We start from the raw sequence: 15,628 nt of genomic DNA on the forward strand, positions 1-15,628 counted from the left end.
CCAGAACGTTACATTTAATTTGGGGGAAAGAGTATATATGAGCCAGCAAGTTTACCCAACATATCTACCTTTTTAGGTCGAACATTCAAGACCACTTGCATATACTTTAGTATATACTTCTATGTGTATGTATTTTGTGGGCTCTGGAGATCAGCCCAAGGACTTGTCTGCTTCCGCTTAGGGACTTCTTTTCTGTTTAACTGCCTCTATTTAACTGTCTTGATAGAAAACGACCAGTAGAGGTCATTAAAATGCCAGAATTGTTTTCTGCTGAGGGACTTTCTTTTTCTAAATTTTTCTGGCAACGGCGTTATTTAACTTTCTTGATAGAAAACGAACAGCAGAGGTAAGTAAAATACCAGAATCACTTTAGCATTCTCTAGATTCCAGTCCACAGACATTGCCTTCCACGAGCACCCGTAGATAATAATATTTTTTTCAAATCTTGTATTTTCAGTGACATGACCACCGAAGCCCTGATTTTATATTAAAAACAGTGCTCTGGACCATACCATTTCCCGCTGAAAGGCAATATTTCGCTCCATGTGTTCCCATACTGGTGTGTCGCGCAGTTTGTTGCTTACTTTCCCTCCATATTAAAGAACAGTAGATGTTTCAGCACCCAGGCTAATGTGCTGCATAGCTAAATACATATAAGGTCAAAAAGGCGAGACCGATTGCATTGCAAATGCTTGTTATTCAGTGGAGCACTGATGCTATGGATGCAGGTCAGGTGAATGGTAACATTGTGTGTCCTACTTGTCATCTAGAAGCGCAACCTCAATTGTGGAGCCGTTGAGGCACTCATGATACTTTTTCATCCGGTCATAGATATGGTCTAGCTAGCCATTCCTTCATCCATTCAGAAATGTGGTCTAGCCAGTCTTTCATCCAAGCATAGATATGGCCTGGACACTCTTTCATACAACCATAGATATGGACTACCTACTCTTTCATACAATCATACACATGGTCTAGTGCTCTTTCATCTAAAGATAGTTCTGGTTTACCTACTTTTTCATACAATCACAGATATGGTCTAGCCACGATTGTATCCAATCGTGGATATTTTCTGATAAATGTGTGATGTAAGCCTGGCTTTCAGGTTCACTTTCTAAGCAGTGATGAATCTAAGTATCATTGGTGTAGGAAAGTAGGATCTGCTTCTTATGGTTATCACCACTTTTTACTGATGTCTCACTGTTTTTGGACTAGCCTGTCGGGGATCCTGCTAATCAGGACCCCAGTCTATCTGCTTGTTCCCTTAAATTGCTATGTATGAACTTTAAGTACACTCCAGATTCAATATTGGGGTACCTTTATCAGTCCCTAGTATATGGTACACCATGTAACCAGGGCAAAGGTACCCCAGAGGCCTCCCTTGGGCTGAGGCATGTATTATCCCACCCATGAGAGGCCATTCAAAATGACACAACAGGTCTGCTACAGCATCTGGTGTAAGCTGGTGCTTGCATCACTTACTTAGATATAGGTTCACTATATCTATCTCAATCACTACACTTAAAAACCTGGTCAACACCCTAACCTGTTTGCTCTAACTGCGTGGGCTGTATTTGCCAAGGCTTGTTGGTGCTCCAGCTGGACAACAACCCCTCAGCACTCAACATCCTTCATGGGACAGCTCACCTCCGGATCCTGGTCATCCTCTAGAACCTCCTATGTTCCAAAGGGTTTGCTTGAAGTCCTCGTAGAAGTGTCCTTAAACAATAACTTTGCAACCGCAACTTTCCCAGAGTTGTACGGAATACTCGCTCATGTTTCCTCACTGCACCTGTCCTCCGTGGGCTCCCTACATCACTGCCTTGGGTGGTTCCTTGGGATCTGATTCTAAATGCCCTAGGCACTGTGTCTATTGAAGTTGTGATTGTTCTACCATTTTTTTAGTATATGGTTCGGTCTCCCCCTGGAGCCCTCTGTGTATTGGGCTCTTACGAATGTTCTATTGATGCAGTATTGTGTGCTTTATGTTTTAATCTCATGTAGAGATTAGTAGAGATAGTTATAATAATAAATATATATTTTTATATAACTACTGTGTGGTTCTCCTTTCATTTAGTCATTCAGGAGGTGATGTTCTGGTAAACAAGCTGCTTTACATTCCTTCAAGATTAAGCCTGAAGGCTGTTCTCCACAGCTACCACTAGGATAGCTTTCTAAAGGTTATCTTTGACCTCATACATCATAAGGGCGGTATAGACTGGTGCAAGGTGCCCACTTTAATTAGTGAACAGCATACACCAACCCACCTTCTCACAATTGGGATTCATCTGAAATGTAATGTTATGCTTTTTGATCATCAAGGCCAGTAGGTGGTGGACATCAGAGGTGACAGAAAAGATCTATCAGTCAAGCTACAAGACATCCCTTTCTTGCTCCTAAGATATAGTAATATTTGGTCTCAGCATCCACTACCCCCAAACATGTATCAACTCATCTCAATACTAACATCACATCATTTATATTTATTATGACCAATGTGTATCTATGGCAGAACGGCTTCCAAACACATAAAGAATACAAAGAAATGTTAGAATGCAGTAACCCTGATGTTTGCAAGACGTGAGGCGTCAGAGTCACAATGGTCCACATAGGTAACCAGGTCATTATTAAACAGCATAAATAAGGTGGATGCAAAAATGCAGCCCTATCTAACCCCTTCGTTAAATGCCAATGGATCTGTCATTGCCCCTGCTGGCCCACATCTTACTTATTGCAGTGGAGTCTCCTATTCATATCCAGTAGGTGACCTGGGACTCGAATGTCATCCAAAATCAGCCAGAGGGTGAATCTAGGAATGAGGTCAAATGCAGACCATAGGTCTACGAAAAGCAGCCACATAGAGGCGCTGGCCCCCTAATAGAGCAGCCTTGTGCTAGGGAGGGATGGCATTCTGTCATTTGAAGGCCGGACTGGGAACAGAAACCGGCCTGGGCAAACTGCTCAGCTGGCCCCCCTAGGGTGAGGGGGAGTGCAGCCGAGCAGTTTGCGATGGCCGATTTTGGCCGATTTTGTTGCAGGAAGCCGATATTGCCGGCTCCCGGTAACAAAAACGGCCCACCAGTGGCCCAAAACCGGCCCCACCCTAGAGGTCCACCGGGAAAATACCTGGGGCCCGCTATGGGCAGTCCGGCCCTGGTCATTTGCATGGGGCAAAGCCCAATGCAAAGGAGGGAATGACTTTGCTTCTGTGCCCACGCCGTATTACCAACGTGGGCGCAGAGGCGACCATGCCCTTAGGAGGTGCACTGAAAGTGTGCCACAAGAAGCCCTCTAGAGATCCCCAGGCAAGCAGATATAGTTACTCACTACACCCGCCTTCAGGGGATCACTAATCCCTTTTGAAAGCGTAGGCTGGCTGCCGCCTGCAAAGAGAAACACAGAGAAGCTTTTAAACAGCTGCTCTGCTTTTCACTTCAACACGCTGCCCCCAGGGAAACGCAAGTTCATGTCAGCTCTGAGGCAGCGCATTCTTCGTAATAGGGCGCACTTTCCTTGTTTGCATCTGGCGCACATGCTGAAAGGTGCACTGTTGCGCAAACAGGGAAAGTGCGCCCTTTTAGTAATACGGGCCCTGTAGTCATTTCTCAAGGTTTAATCAGCCAGAGCTCAGTCTTCCTTTATTTCATTGCTATTAATATATTCAAAACACTCAGTTCCCGATTACGAGTATTGTGGAATTTCATGAGAAGATTCTGGGGGGCCAGAAGTACTGATGCCAAACTCTCCGCATGGAATACCTGCAGTTACACCCCTCAGAGTTGGTAATAACTACGCAGACCCAGAATTACTGGGTGGAATTCCGCTTGGTATTCCCTATTCCGAATGGTTTATTATGATATTTACCACCTGCTCTAAGCTGTGTGCAGGGTGTGGGTGTCCAGAGGTGGATGGGAAGGTGTGGGATCAGTGGCGTCACTAGGGGGGTGCGGGGGGTGCGGACCGCACCGGGTGACACCCCTCACATGGGGTGACACCATCTGGTTACGTTACGCTGTGTAACACAGCTCTGCTCAAAGGTGAGGGCGAGTGTGTCTTCTGTGTGTCTCACTGCTTACAGTTTAACTCAAATGTACCTGAAACGCGCTGCAGCATAATTAATGACCACTTTCAAGACGCTGTGCAGCGCAACTAGTTTGCGGGCGGCTACTGTGCGAATATTGTGACAGAGATCCCTTGTCACAGTGTTAAAACTGCTCCTCTGATAACATGAATTGTGCCTGCTATATAGTGTGCCCCGGTGGTTGGAAAAAGCGCAGCACTTCCAAGTAGTAGACAGTCAGTGCAGCGTATTGCTTTTATGATTTCCATCGTAGAAATGTTATAAGGGACAAGCAAGGGTGGCGGATTGAGGATTCACACCTTCCCATACTTTCTCTCCAGCGGAGTGTCGGTGCCATGGAAGAGACGCTTGCTGCTCGTGTGTAAGTGCTGTCTGCAGCGGCACCTATCTTCCTACCGAAATGCATCAATTAGCCGGTCTGTTTTTTGTGGCATAAAATACTTTATTTACTATAACAAGAAGCTCTTTAAACTTGCGCCGCCAAGCTGCTTTCCGTTGCTTTTCACCGGGTCACGGCAGGTCCCACATTGACACATTGTTGCGGAGGAGGCATGTACGGTTGGCGCGCGTGCTGTGGCTGGATGTCGAACTTCCTGCTGCCAGCCGGGCCCCAGGGCACCCAGGAAATCCCCTGCTGCATCACCTAGATTTAGAGGATTGACCACCTGCTCACTTCCTCCAGACCTGGACCTGTGCTGTTGCTGTTGCTGTGCCCCTACCCTGGCAGAACCCAACTTCTGTCCCAGACTCACTAGGCCAGCATAAGTCTCATAGTGAGAGCAGGTACCACAAGCTAAGGCAGTGCATCAGGGCTCGCTCTCTGACTCTCTGAAAAAGAAGCAGGCAAGCGATCTCCGCTGTGCCACGCCACCAGCTCCTCTCCGTGGATCAATCATTCTGACAGCTGTAAAGAGATACAGGCGAGTCAGATATGAATTTATTAATCTGCTACTGCTGACATTATAAATGTTTGTTACGAGAATGGGGAGGGGGCTTCAGCTCAACATAGCTCCTTGGAAATGGGCAAACTAATGTTGTCTGTCCGTACTGTGAATGCAGGGCTATCTTAGGGGGAAGTTTTATCTAAACTAGCAGTTTTGCTGATTTCTTAGTAGTGCAAAGTGTTTAACATCCTCGCTGGACAGTGACACTTCGAAGCAGCAGAGCCTTTATTTTCCCAACGCGGTGAACTTGCTAAGTCAGAGATAAGGCAGGTGATTAATGTTTACCGCTGGAGAGAGGTCAGAGATTTGTCTACTGGCAGTTTTCACTCTCACCATTAGGTAAGGTAGAGGGTTATATATGCCTACTGCAAAGAAGGTCTCCCAGCATATTGTATTGAACTGTATTGTATGTGGATAACTCAGTGGGTCACAGATATTCCTATGTTACATATGTTTCAGCTGCTAACTGGAGCAGGGAGTGGAGTGTGCTGATTATTTAGAACTTAAATAACAGATTTAAAATCACCTGCTGTGATTTCTGATATGTGTCTATTTCCATGGAGTTCATTGCATGATTTTGATCGCACGGCAGTGCCACACATTTAGTTGTTGAATGTCTCTCATAAATCTACTGAATCTATAAAAATGTCACACATACACAATCTGAAACATTAGCAGCTATACTCAAATGGGTGTAATTTTTTATATGTATATCATTCATTGCTTGCTTTTGTTCAGGAGAAAGTGTCACTCATAGTCATTGAAATGTCACTCATAATTACACTTAAATTATGAAAATGTCACACATCGCGCTCTGAAACCTTGGCAGCTATGTGTGTGTGTATTTAAATGTATCCTCTAAGTGTCGCACGCACTAATCATGCGTTCATACTCAGGAACACATGTCTCCTATTAAAACTGCAACACCTTTTTGGCATCTTAGAAATGCATAAATGAGCATATAAAATGACGGAATGACGCACCATTTGTTATCTGCGTGCAAGGGAACGTGCGCAGAAGGAGTAAGAAATATTTGGAAAATTTTAATATAGCGCAACAGAGCATGGATTTTATTCGGCAAAAAAAGGCACTCTCTGCTAAATAAATGGTTCATAAGTGCCACAACCCACTAAGCCTGACCTCATAAGCAAAGCGGAGCGCAGAACCAACGCTCACTGGTATAAATTATTGATGTTGGTGTGTTGGCTAAGGATTAGTGTAGGACGCATTCTGTAAGTCTGCTTTATTATCTTATATACAATAAAAAGTCCCCAAAGTAACTGCCATGTTGACGGAAAAATTTTAATATATGAAAGTTGAGGGTGCAAAATATATTTTGCGCGTCAGGCAAAGTGATATTCGTTTTTAACATTCACTCCACTGCCAATGAGTCAAGACTGGTAACTTGTAAGGGCAATCTTGTCCGTTCTGCCTGTGAGAACGTAGGCAGCAGTTTCATATTGTTTTGCTGCCAGTGCACGAATGCAAAGCACATTTAATAAGTTTATTTTAGTCACTTTCTGAAGAGCCAAGAACTGTGAGGGGTAAACCATGGGGGGTTGGGGGGAGAAGGCGACGAGGAAAGGGTTAAAAGAGCTGCAGGAGGGGGAAGGGGGTGCAGGCGGAGGGGGAGGGATGGTGCAGGCAGAGAGGGAGAGGGTGCAGGCGGAGGGGAGAGATGGTGCAGGCAGAGGGTGAGATGGTGCAGGCAGAGGGTGAGATGGTGCAGACAGAGGATGAGATGGTGCAGGCAGAGGGAAAGATGATGCAGGCAGAGGGGAGATGGGGCAGGCAGAGGGGGAGATGGTGCAGGCAAAGGGTGAGATGGTGCAGGCAGAGGGAGGGATGGTGCAGGCAGAGGGTGAGATGGTGCAGACAGAGGTGAGATGGTGCAGGCAGAGGGGTAGATGGTGCAGGCAGAGGGAGAGATGGTGCAGGCAGAGAGGGAGATGGTGCAGGCAGAGGCGAGATGGTGTAGACAGAGGGAGAGATGGTACAGGCGGAGGGTAGATGGTGCAGGCGGAGGGGAGATGGTGCAGGCAGAGGGCGAGATGGTGCAGGCAGCAGGGAGATGGTGCAGGCAGAGGGAGAGATGGCGCAGGCAGACGGAGAGATGGCGCAGGCAGAGGGAGAGATGTTGGAGGCAGAGGGAGCGATGGTGCAGGCAGAGGGAGAGATGGTGCAGGTGGAGGGGAGATGGTTCAGGCAGAGGGAGAGATGGTGCAGGCAGAGGGAGAGATGGTGCAGGCAGAGGGAGAGATGGTGCAGGCGGAGGGAGAGATGGTGCAAGCGGAGGGAGAGATGGTGCGGACAAAGGGAGAGATGGTGCAGGCAGAGGGGAGATGGTGCAGGCAGAGGTGAGATGGTGCAGGCAGAGGGGAGATGGTGCAGGCAGAGGGTGAGATGGTGCAGGCTACGGGAGAGATGGTGCAGGCAGGGGGTGAGATGGTGCAGGCAGAGGGTGCGATGGTCCATCCGGTAAGTTGTGAGGGGGTGACACCATGAGTTACCCGCACCGGGTGACACCAACCCTAGTGACGCCACTGTGTGGGATGGAACGGGCACACCTCGTTGCCGGGCGAGCATTACATAATTCCTATGCATAGGCTGGAGGTCGGGCAGGGGCTGTGAAAATGGGTCTGGTCTGCAATGCAGTCCTGTTCGTTTGTGATTTAAATCAAGGCAGTGAATCCGAACCTGCAGTTCCTGCACCCGGAAAATCCAGGTGCAAGAACACAGTACCCCTCATCAGTGACGTAGGAAGGGGGGTGCGCTGGGTGTGGGCCGCTTTGGGTGTCATCACTGAGAGCGGTGACAAAATGTCAAAAAATTGTGTTTTAAACACATATTTTTTGATTTTGTCAAGCCGGGGGTGACAAGAAATTTTCCGCACCGGGTACCACCTGACCTTCCTACGCCACTGCCCATCATAATTGTCTAGAATGGAAATTTCAAATCTGTAAAAAGGCCAACAGCAATAAGGGCCAGCGACACTGGACAATGTTGACTGTGGTAGTGTAAAGATTCAATTCTAAACACTGGAAGGAGACTATAACAGCCTTAAACAGCACCAAAGGCATTTCGATGGGGAGGAATAAACAAAAAAACGGTGAAAAGCCAAGACCAATCAAGGCGATCTGGGCCCAGTACTGCTGATCATTATAGCCCAGGACTTTCTCTGCCTTAATCCTCTTGGTGTTTCGCAAATTGTGGGGGTTTCCTCGCCTCTGCCCTGTATTTGGTGTTCCTTAGGCCGTTTGCCTCTCTGCATCCAGACCCTGCTTCTTTCTGCACAATTTTTTGAGTGCCCTTATTTGACCTTGTCCTGATGAAGACCCTCTTAAATCAATAATAAGGTTGAATGGGTTAATGCGTTTTAAGAGCAGACTAGGTTTCCGTCAAATTATCGGAGATTGTTCTGTGTATTTATAATTGTGATGGCAATTGGGTGGCTACCATCTTTAAAGGTTTATATTCACTGGGTTCTTAGTAGATCATTATTTGTGGTAAAACTTAAACCCAAGGTTCGTACTAGACTTAGTTCATTATACCAAAGGTTTCGGGAGTGGCCAAACTACGCAGAAGGCTTGGTATGGGAGACTAAATTGGATGTCTTGTAAAAGCACATTGAAGGAAGCACACAGCTGCATCAAAACAAGGGCGCAGAATGTAAAACTTGCAATCTTCGTAAACATTTTCAAACATGAAAGTCAGGCCTTCATATCATGCTATGTCTTTCATACTTCACACTGGTGAGTGCCTCGAGTCTCTGTAGATTGTAGTTTTCTCTACGGTGGGTAGAGGGTCAGGTCTTACAACTACTGTGAATGTGTTCAGGTGGATTCATTTTTTCTAACAGAGGCAGACAATTAATAGTTAGGTAGAACAGAAGCTTCATAGGTCCATGCGATAACTTTGAGAACTACAGACAGGTTGGGGTCTCTGTAATTCCCAAAGGGAAAGAGCCACATGTTAAGTGCAAGTTCTTGACATGCTTCATCCTTATTTTTTTCAACAATGCCACCTGACGAGAATCCTCTGGATTTCACTTAAGGCCAGTCCATTGCTGCACAAGTCCTTGTATGAAGAATGTTATATGTAAACATAAACTACAAACCAAATCCTTACCGGTAAGCTGCCACTTCCAAGCTGAGCCCTGTCTTGGTCTGCATCAGTTCCTGGTAGTCCTTCAGGCGGTCAGAGACGGTCAGGGCAAGCGTCTGCTTCTCGTCCTCCAAGGATTCAATTATGATCTAAAGATACACAATTCCTTTTAGATGGGGCAATTGCAATGTTACTGTTGCATTATGAATCACTATATGTGTTATGCTGGAGTCATGATCCCCATTAGCATACAGTGTTTAAAAGGAGAAAGCGTTTCCAATATTAACAATCTTCAGCCCACCCTCTCCGCTTTTCCTTCTTTTCAATAACCGGATATCAACAATCTCACTATTAAAGTTATGAGATTCCTATATTTGTCATCGGACCCGCTGTTAGGGCAGCGCCTAGTGGTCTGACTGAGATCCTGGACATTTTTGCCCAAGATGTTCCCCAAAATATCCCCCAAAAAATTCAAACTAGAACATTATGCATACATATGTGAAAGAAGAGGGAGTATTTCTTATTTTGTACTTGGTTGTTGAAGATGGGATAAATATATGACAAAATCAACAAAAAAGTATAGTGTTACAAGATTGACGATCAACAACCATTCCTGTTTTCGAAATCGAAACTGACCACAAATCACATACCTCAAATGATGCTACAATTCTGTTTAAGGGTTCTCAAAATCATGCACTTCTCTTGATAAAGTATACATCTCTTTAACAGATCAGCTAGATTATCCAAAAACATTCAGGTATACAGCCCCGAAATCCCATCCTAAAGATGCTGTCACACTTATATGACTACAATGCAAATGTTACATTCTAACCTGTTACCATAGTACACCCTAACTAACCTGGGAAGTATCGGCCTGCAGATGCCTTGAGAGTTGCATACTATTATTACCATTGTTGATGGAGTAGAGGTGGGATCATGAGAGTGAGAGAGAGGGGGGGGGAGGAGAGTGTGTGTGTTTTAAATGCACGCCCTTTATTATCATTTACTTTAAATATATATATTTTTCCAAAACGCTTTTGTGGGTCACGATGCCCCTCCCCATACTCATTATGGTGATGAATAGTATAAATCTGGACATCTGCATATTCATAATATATATCCATGTGTAAACATGTATAAATATATGAAATGAAATGAAATGAAAAATTCCATTTATATAGCGCAGACTACCCGGAGGCCTCGTAGCGCTAGTGACTGATTACTGTGTGCGGCTGCAGGGAGAACTAGTACGCTTTTGAGAACAGATAGGTTTTTAGGTCTCTCCTAAATGACATCAGGTTGTCGATTTGTCTAAGGTGTAAAGGCAGGGAATTCCATGCCTTCGCCGCTGAGCAAGTAAATGAGCGGCCACCCCAGCGTGCTTTCTTGATTTTTGCCGTAGTTGCCAGATGCAAAGAAGCCGAACGAAGAGTTCTAGGCGGCACATAAGGCAATACTAGGGGTTGCAGCACTGCCGGGCCAGTTTGATGAAAAGATTTGTGCAAAATGCACATGGCCTTGAACAGAGTTCTGGCAGCCACTGGGAGCCAATGAAGCTCTTTTAGGGCGGTTCTCGCTGACTGCCATCGAGGGATATTAAACAGTAAGCGCGCGGCACAGTTTTGGGTGACTTGAAGTTTTTTTGTCACTGTTGCCGGAGCCCCTAGATATAAAACATTTCCATAATCCAGGCGAGAGAGTATCAGGGCCTGTACCAAGACCCTTCTGGCCTGGAATGGAAGTAAGGGGAGCACTTTCCTGAGCATTTTCATCAGCCCCATGCATACAGAGGCTGTTTTAGTGGCTTGAACCGAGAAATCCAGTGCACTATCCAACCAGATTCCTAAACTCTTTATCTGGTCCTTTGGGAGAGGAGGAGCACCGAGACTCGAAGGCCAGTTCAAAGACAGAGAGGTAGGAGGGGGGTTACCTAGTAACATAATCTCGGTCTTCTCCCCGTTGAGTTTAAATGGGAGAGTTGCATCCACTCAGCAACAGCCTCCAGACACGGGCCCAGGGTGTTAGACGAACCCTCCTTGTGGTCCAGAGAGACCACAAGTTGGGTATCGTCTGCGTAGGTGACAATCCGCACACCGAAAGGGAGGACTATTTTCTCTAGGGGCTGCATGTAAACATTAAATAATGTGGGGCTCAGGGAGGAGCCCTGAGGGACCCCACAGCTGAGCGGATGTTTAGATGATACCACCTCGCCTTCAAATACCTGAAAAAAGCGTTCCTCTAAAAAAGAGGTCAGCCACTTCAGGGCCGCGCCCGACACCCCCATGCCCTTCAAACGATGTAGTAGTGTGGCATGGTTGACAGTGTCGAACGCGGCACTGAGGTCCAACAGTATGATGGCAGTTTTTCCACCTTGGTCCATTATTGCTCTGGCAGCCTCTGTGACCGCCAGAAGGGCGGTCTCAGTGCCATGCTGAGGACGGAACCCTGTTTGGGAAGCCTGTAGAAGTTTATTAGACTCCAGGTAGTCCCCTAATGTTTTGTTGATATGTCTCTCCAACAACTTACTCATCCACGGAAGCAGCGAAATAGGGCGAAAATTGGATAAGTTGTTAGAATCCAAGTTTGGCTTTTTCAGCAGAGCCCTAACGAGTGCACACTTCCATGTGGAAGGAACAGAGTTGGAGATAATGGAGGTGTTCAGAACCTCCAGCATAGACGGGCGAATGGCGTCCATTGCTTTCACCAGGGTCTGAGGCGGGGCCGGGTCATTAGGAGACCCTGAAGTGACCTTCTGGACCAAAGTATCTAAAGCACTTGAGTCCAGAAGTGGAAAGGTGGCCAAAGAGCATGGTACCTGCGAGTCTGAGTCTGAAACAAAAGGGGAGAGTATACCATTGCTGTTTGTCGCGAGTTGAGAGTAAATGGCCTGAATCTTCTGAGAGAAGAAGGTGGCCAGATCCTCACAGCGGGCCTGTAGACCCTCTGATGGTGGTCTTTCAGATGGAGGGGATATCAGAGATTTTGCGATTTTAAAAATTTCCCTCGGGGCATTAGCTGCCATACCAATTTTGGTTTCATAAAACTCAGCTTGGGCAAGTTTTATCTGGCTCTTGTAGTGCCTTATTGCTGATCTGTACTCTGAACTCTTAAGTTGAGAGTGGTCTTTTCTCCATGCTCTCTCTGCTTTCCGGCAAGCTTGTTTTAACAGCCTAAGGGCAGGAGAGTACCATGGGGCGACTTTAGGTCTTTTTTATTATTGGCAAAGAACACTTTGGAAGAACTACATCGAGAGTACTAGAAATCCAATTATGAAAATTAAGGACTGTTAGATCAGGATTGGTCGTTTTCCGGGGCGGCTGTTCAGAGAGAGCTTGTTCCCATGTAGAAAGCGGAAGAGCATTCCATTTCCTACCCCAATGCCTATCTTGAATTTGACCAGTAGTAAAGGTGTTTATGGACCATGTAAGGGGGACTAAAAAATGGTCCGACCAAGGCAATGGCACCGGCGTATCCACTGATAGCTTATCTAAGTTGCTAAAAATATGGTCCAAAAGATGACCCTTGTTATGTGTCGGCTGAAACCCCTTTTGGGTTAGGTCAATAGCCTGAAGGTTTAAACGAAGGTTGTTAGCAGCGGTGTCAAGAGGATCATCTAAGTGCAAGTTCAAATCACCTAGCAAAGTGAAGTTGGCAGAGGTAAGCACAGAATTAGCGACCAAGTCCGTAATGTCGGAAATGAAGTCACCGGGAGAACCCGGTGGTCTATAGACCAAGATTCCAGAAAAGGTACTTGTGGGGGAAAAATATAAAGAAAAGTATAGGCTTTCACAAGTTAAGGAATTTGAGGGGGTCACACGGCAGCTATAAATGTCCTTATAAATAATAGCCAGTCCCCCGCCCCTGCCTAACTGGCGATCAAGGCGTTTGATGGTATAGCCTAGGGGGATGGACCAAACTACAGCAGGATCATTTTGGAGCTGCAGCCACGTCTCAGTTAAGAAAAGGGCATCAGGCTTATATTCCTCAATCAATAGTGCCAATTCTATATGATGTTTAGGGAGTGAGCGACAGTTAAGAAGCAACATTTTGATAGCATGTGAAGACTGAGGTTTACTAGTTTGTTTGCCTATGCTGGAAGAAGGTAAGCTCCAATTACAGGATTGACAGCATATTTTAGTGGGATAAGGAGGGACTGAGTGCCTACAGCAGAGATTGGAGGTGGCTCGTAGAGCGTACAGCGAAGAGGCACTATATGTGATGCGCGGACCTACCATAATGCCTAGCCGCGAAGCCCGAAGCGTCTGAACGCGGACTGGCGCAGACTGGCTTCTCTTTGGCGCCTCTTCGGCGCTCCCGCTGCGCGTCACCGCTGCGCTGGGGATGGAGGCTTATACAGATTAGGAGGTGTGGGGAGACTAGACCGTCGCCCTTGGTGAAATCTCCACCCACCAAGGAGCGAGCCGGCAACACTAGCGCTTTCCTCCCTCCACTCAAACAGCCTAAGATCGCTGCGGTGGACCGGGGAGTAGCGCCAACAATTACAGTAATTTTATTAATTCAAATAAAGTGCTCAGACAAAATTATTAAATTTCTGTATTTAAAAGTTACTATGTTATAAAGTTAAAACACAATTTAAAAGTACTCCCAGATGCGTCACTAGTACACCCGTAGCGCGAAGAGCTTAATAGTCATATTTATTTAAGTTAATACAATTGCATTTTAAAAAGAAAAATATATTTTATAAGTGGGTGAAAATTTCGGGTGTGCATAATTTTGTTTTGTGAAATTACGCTAAATGTCTGAACCAATACACAAAAATGCACATAATTACACAATTTTAAAACTGGCATTTGGTGCTATATTTTAGATTGAATTACTTCCTCCCTTCCATTTTGGAATCGAGGGCACGAATAGCGCAAAAAACACGACGTCTCCAAACAGCAGCTGTTCCTGTTCTGGTTGTTTGTGTAGCACCAGTATACTTTTTTAAAAAATATATATTTTTATTGATTTTCTTTAAAAAGATACAGATATACATGGAACACTTAGGTTATTTCGCTCTTATTTTTGGCGTACATTTATTACATAACGGCGCTTGGTAGGTTGGTCTTGGGCGGTTGTAACATATAACGAGTACATAGGACATATAACATATAGGCGTTCGGCTGTTGGTTGTAGGTGGACCATCGAACACTGTTGGTGGTTTGCCCTGTTGGCATCTCCCTGCAGTCTATGGCGGTTTGTATGGGTCTAGAAAGCTGTCTAGGGATGCCCACATTTCTCTGTTGGGTTTTCTCCAGGGTGTGTGTCTTAGCGCAGTTGAGTCGGCTCCTCTTAGATACGTCACCCAGTTTAGCCATTCTTTAAAGGTGGCTTTGGTGGTATCTTTCCATTTGGCTTGCACTGTTTTTGTAGCATTGGTGAGGAGAAGTCTAGAAGGTTTCTATCATGCTGTGAGGAATCGTCTGTGTTGAGATGTGCTGTGATTATAGTGGTGAATTCATGTTTCAGTGTGCAGTTCAAGACCTTGTTAGCATAGTCAAGCACCTTCTTCCAGAATTTGTTGACCTTCCTGCAGTAGAAAATGAGGTGGTCTAGGTCCCCTTTTTCTTTCTCACAGTTCCAGCATAGGTCGTTCTCTCTGAGGCCTAGCTTCGCTAGTTTAGCTGGTGTCCAGTATGCTTGTTGTATCAGCCAGAATTTAGTCTGGGCTAGCATCAGTGATATTATGTTGTGTGTGGGGGCCTTGCATATGGTCTGTATCTCTTGTTCTGTGAGTTTCGAGCCTATCTGTGTTTCCCAATAGTCTGTGTCTTTGCTGTTGAGTTTTGTGGATGCCGCGTGGAGGAGTTTGTACAACTGTGATACTTGGTGACCTGTCTTATTTATGTTTCCCATGTACTGGAATATTGAGGGGGTTAGCCTGTTTAGATTTGCTTTTGTGATGGCGGATTTGATGGCCAGGAAGTTGTATAGCTCTAAGTCAGGGAGAGCAAGCTTCTCCTTGATGTTATTGAACGCAAGTGGCATGCCTTTCTCCTCTACCTGGGCTGGGTGCGAGAGGCCTGTTCGCTTCCACGTTTTTATGTCAAGGGGTCTACCTCTGTATTTAATTTTGGGGTTTGCCCAGAGTGCTACCCATAAGGAGTTTTTGATGCTTGTTTCGAGCTTTTGGTCTACCTTTAGGAGAGCCTGTTTTGTTATTTTGAAGATTGGGTTCCCTTTTAGTTCCTTATTGCTGGTGGTTAGGAGAGTTAGTGGATCGATGTTGCAGAGGATGGCTTTTTGTAGTGCTAGCCAGGTCGGAGAGTACTGTGGGTTATGGAGGATCCAGTGCATCCCCTTCCTGGCTACCGCTGCATACTGGAAGGTTCTGGGGTCTGCTATGTTGAGGCCCCCCTGTTTTTTCCTTAATCTCAGCTTAGCGAGGCCTATTCCCGGCTTTTTGTCTCTCCAGAGCAGTCCCTTTATTTTGTCTAGGGTGTTTTTTCATTTTGTTTGAGGGTGTTCTTTAGGTTCCTTACGAAGTTGATGCCTA

General features: G+C 45.8%; 1 protein-coding gene across 1 annotated transcript in view; it reads right to left on the reverse strand.

Moving 5' to 3' along the window:
- SYNM (synemin) overlaps nucleotides 1–15,628 on the reverse strand; it is a 131,836-nt gene that overhangs the window by 83,360 nt on the left and 32,848 nt on the right. Inside the window, exon 2 of the mRNA XM_086958076.1 lies at nucleotides 9,154–9,278. Within this exon, the coding sequence (XP_086814202.1) occupies nucleotides 9,154–9,278 (125 nt within the window). The remainder of the gene's footprint in view (nucleotides 1–9,153; nucleotides 9,279–15,628) is intronic.

This window comes from Lissotriton vulgaris, chromosome 2_1 (genome assembly GCF_964263255.1).
Source record: "Lissotriton vulgaris chromosome 2_1, aLisVul1.2, whole genome shotgun sequence".
In the NCBI taxonomy this organism is placed as follows: Eukaryota; Metazoa; Chordata; class Amphibia; order Caudata; family Salamandridae; genus Lissotriton; species Lissotriton vulgaris.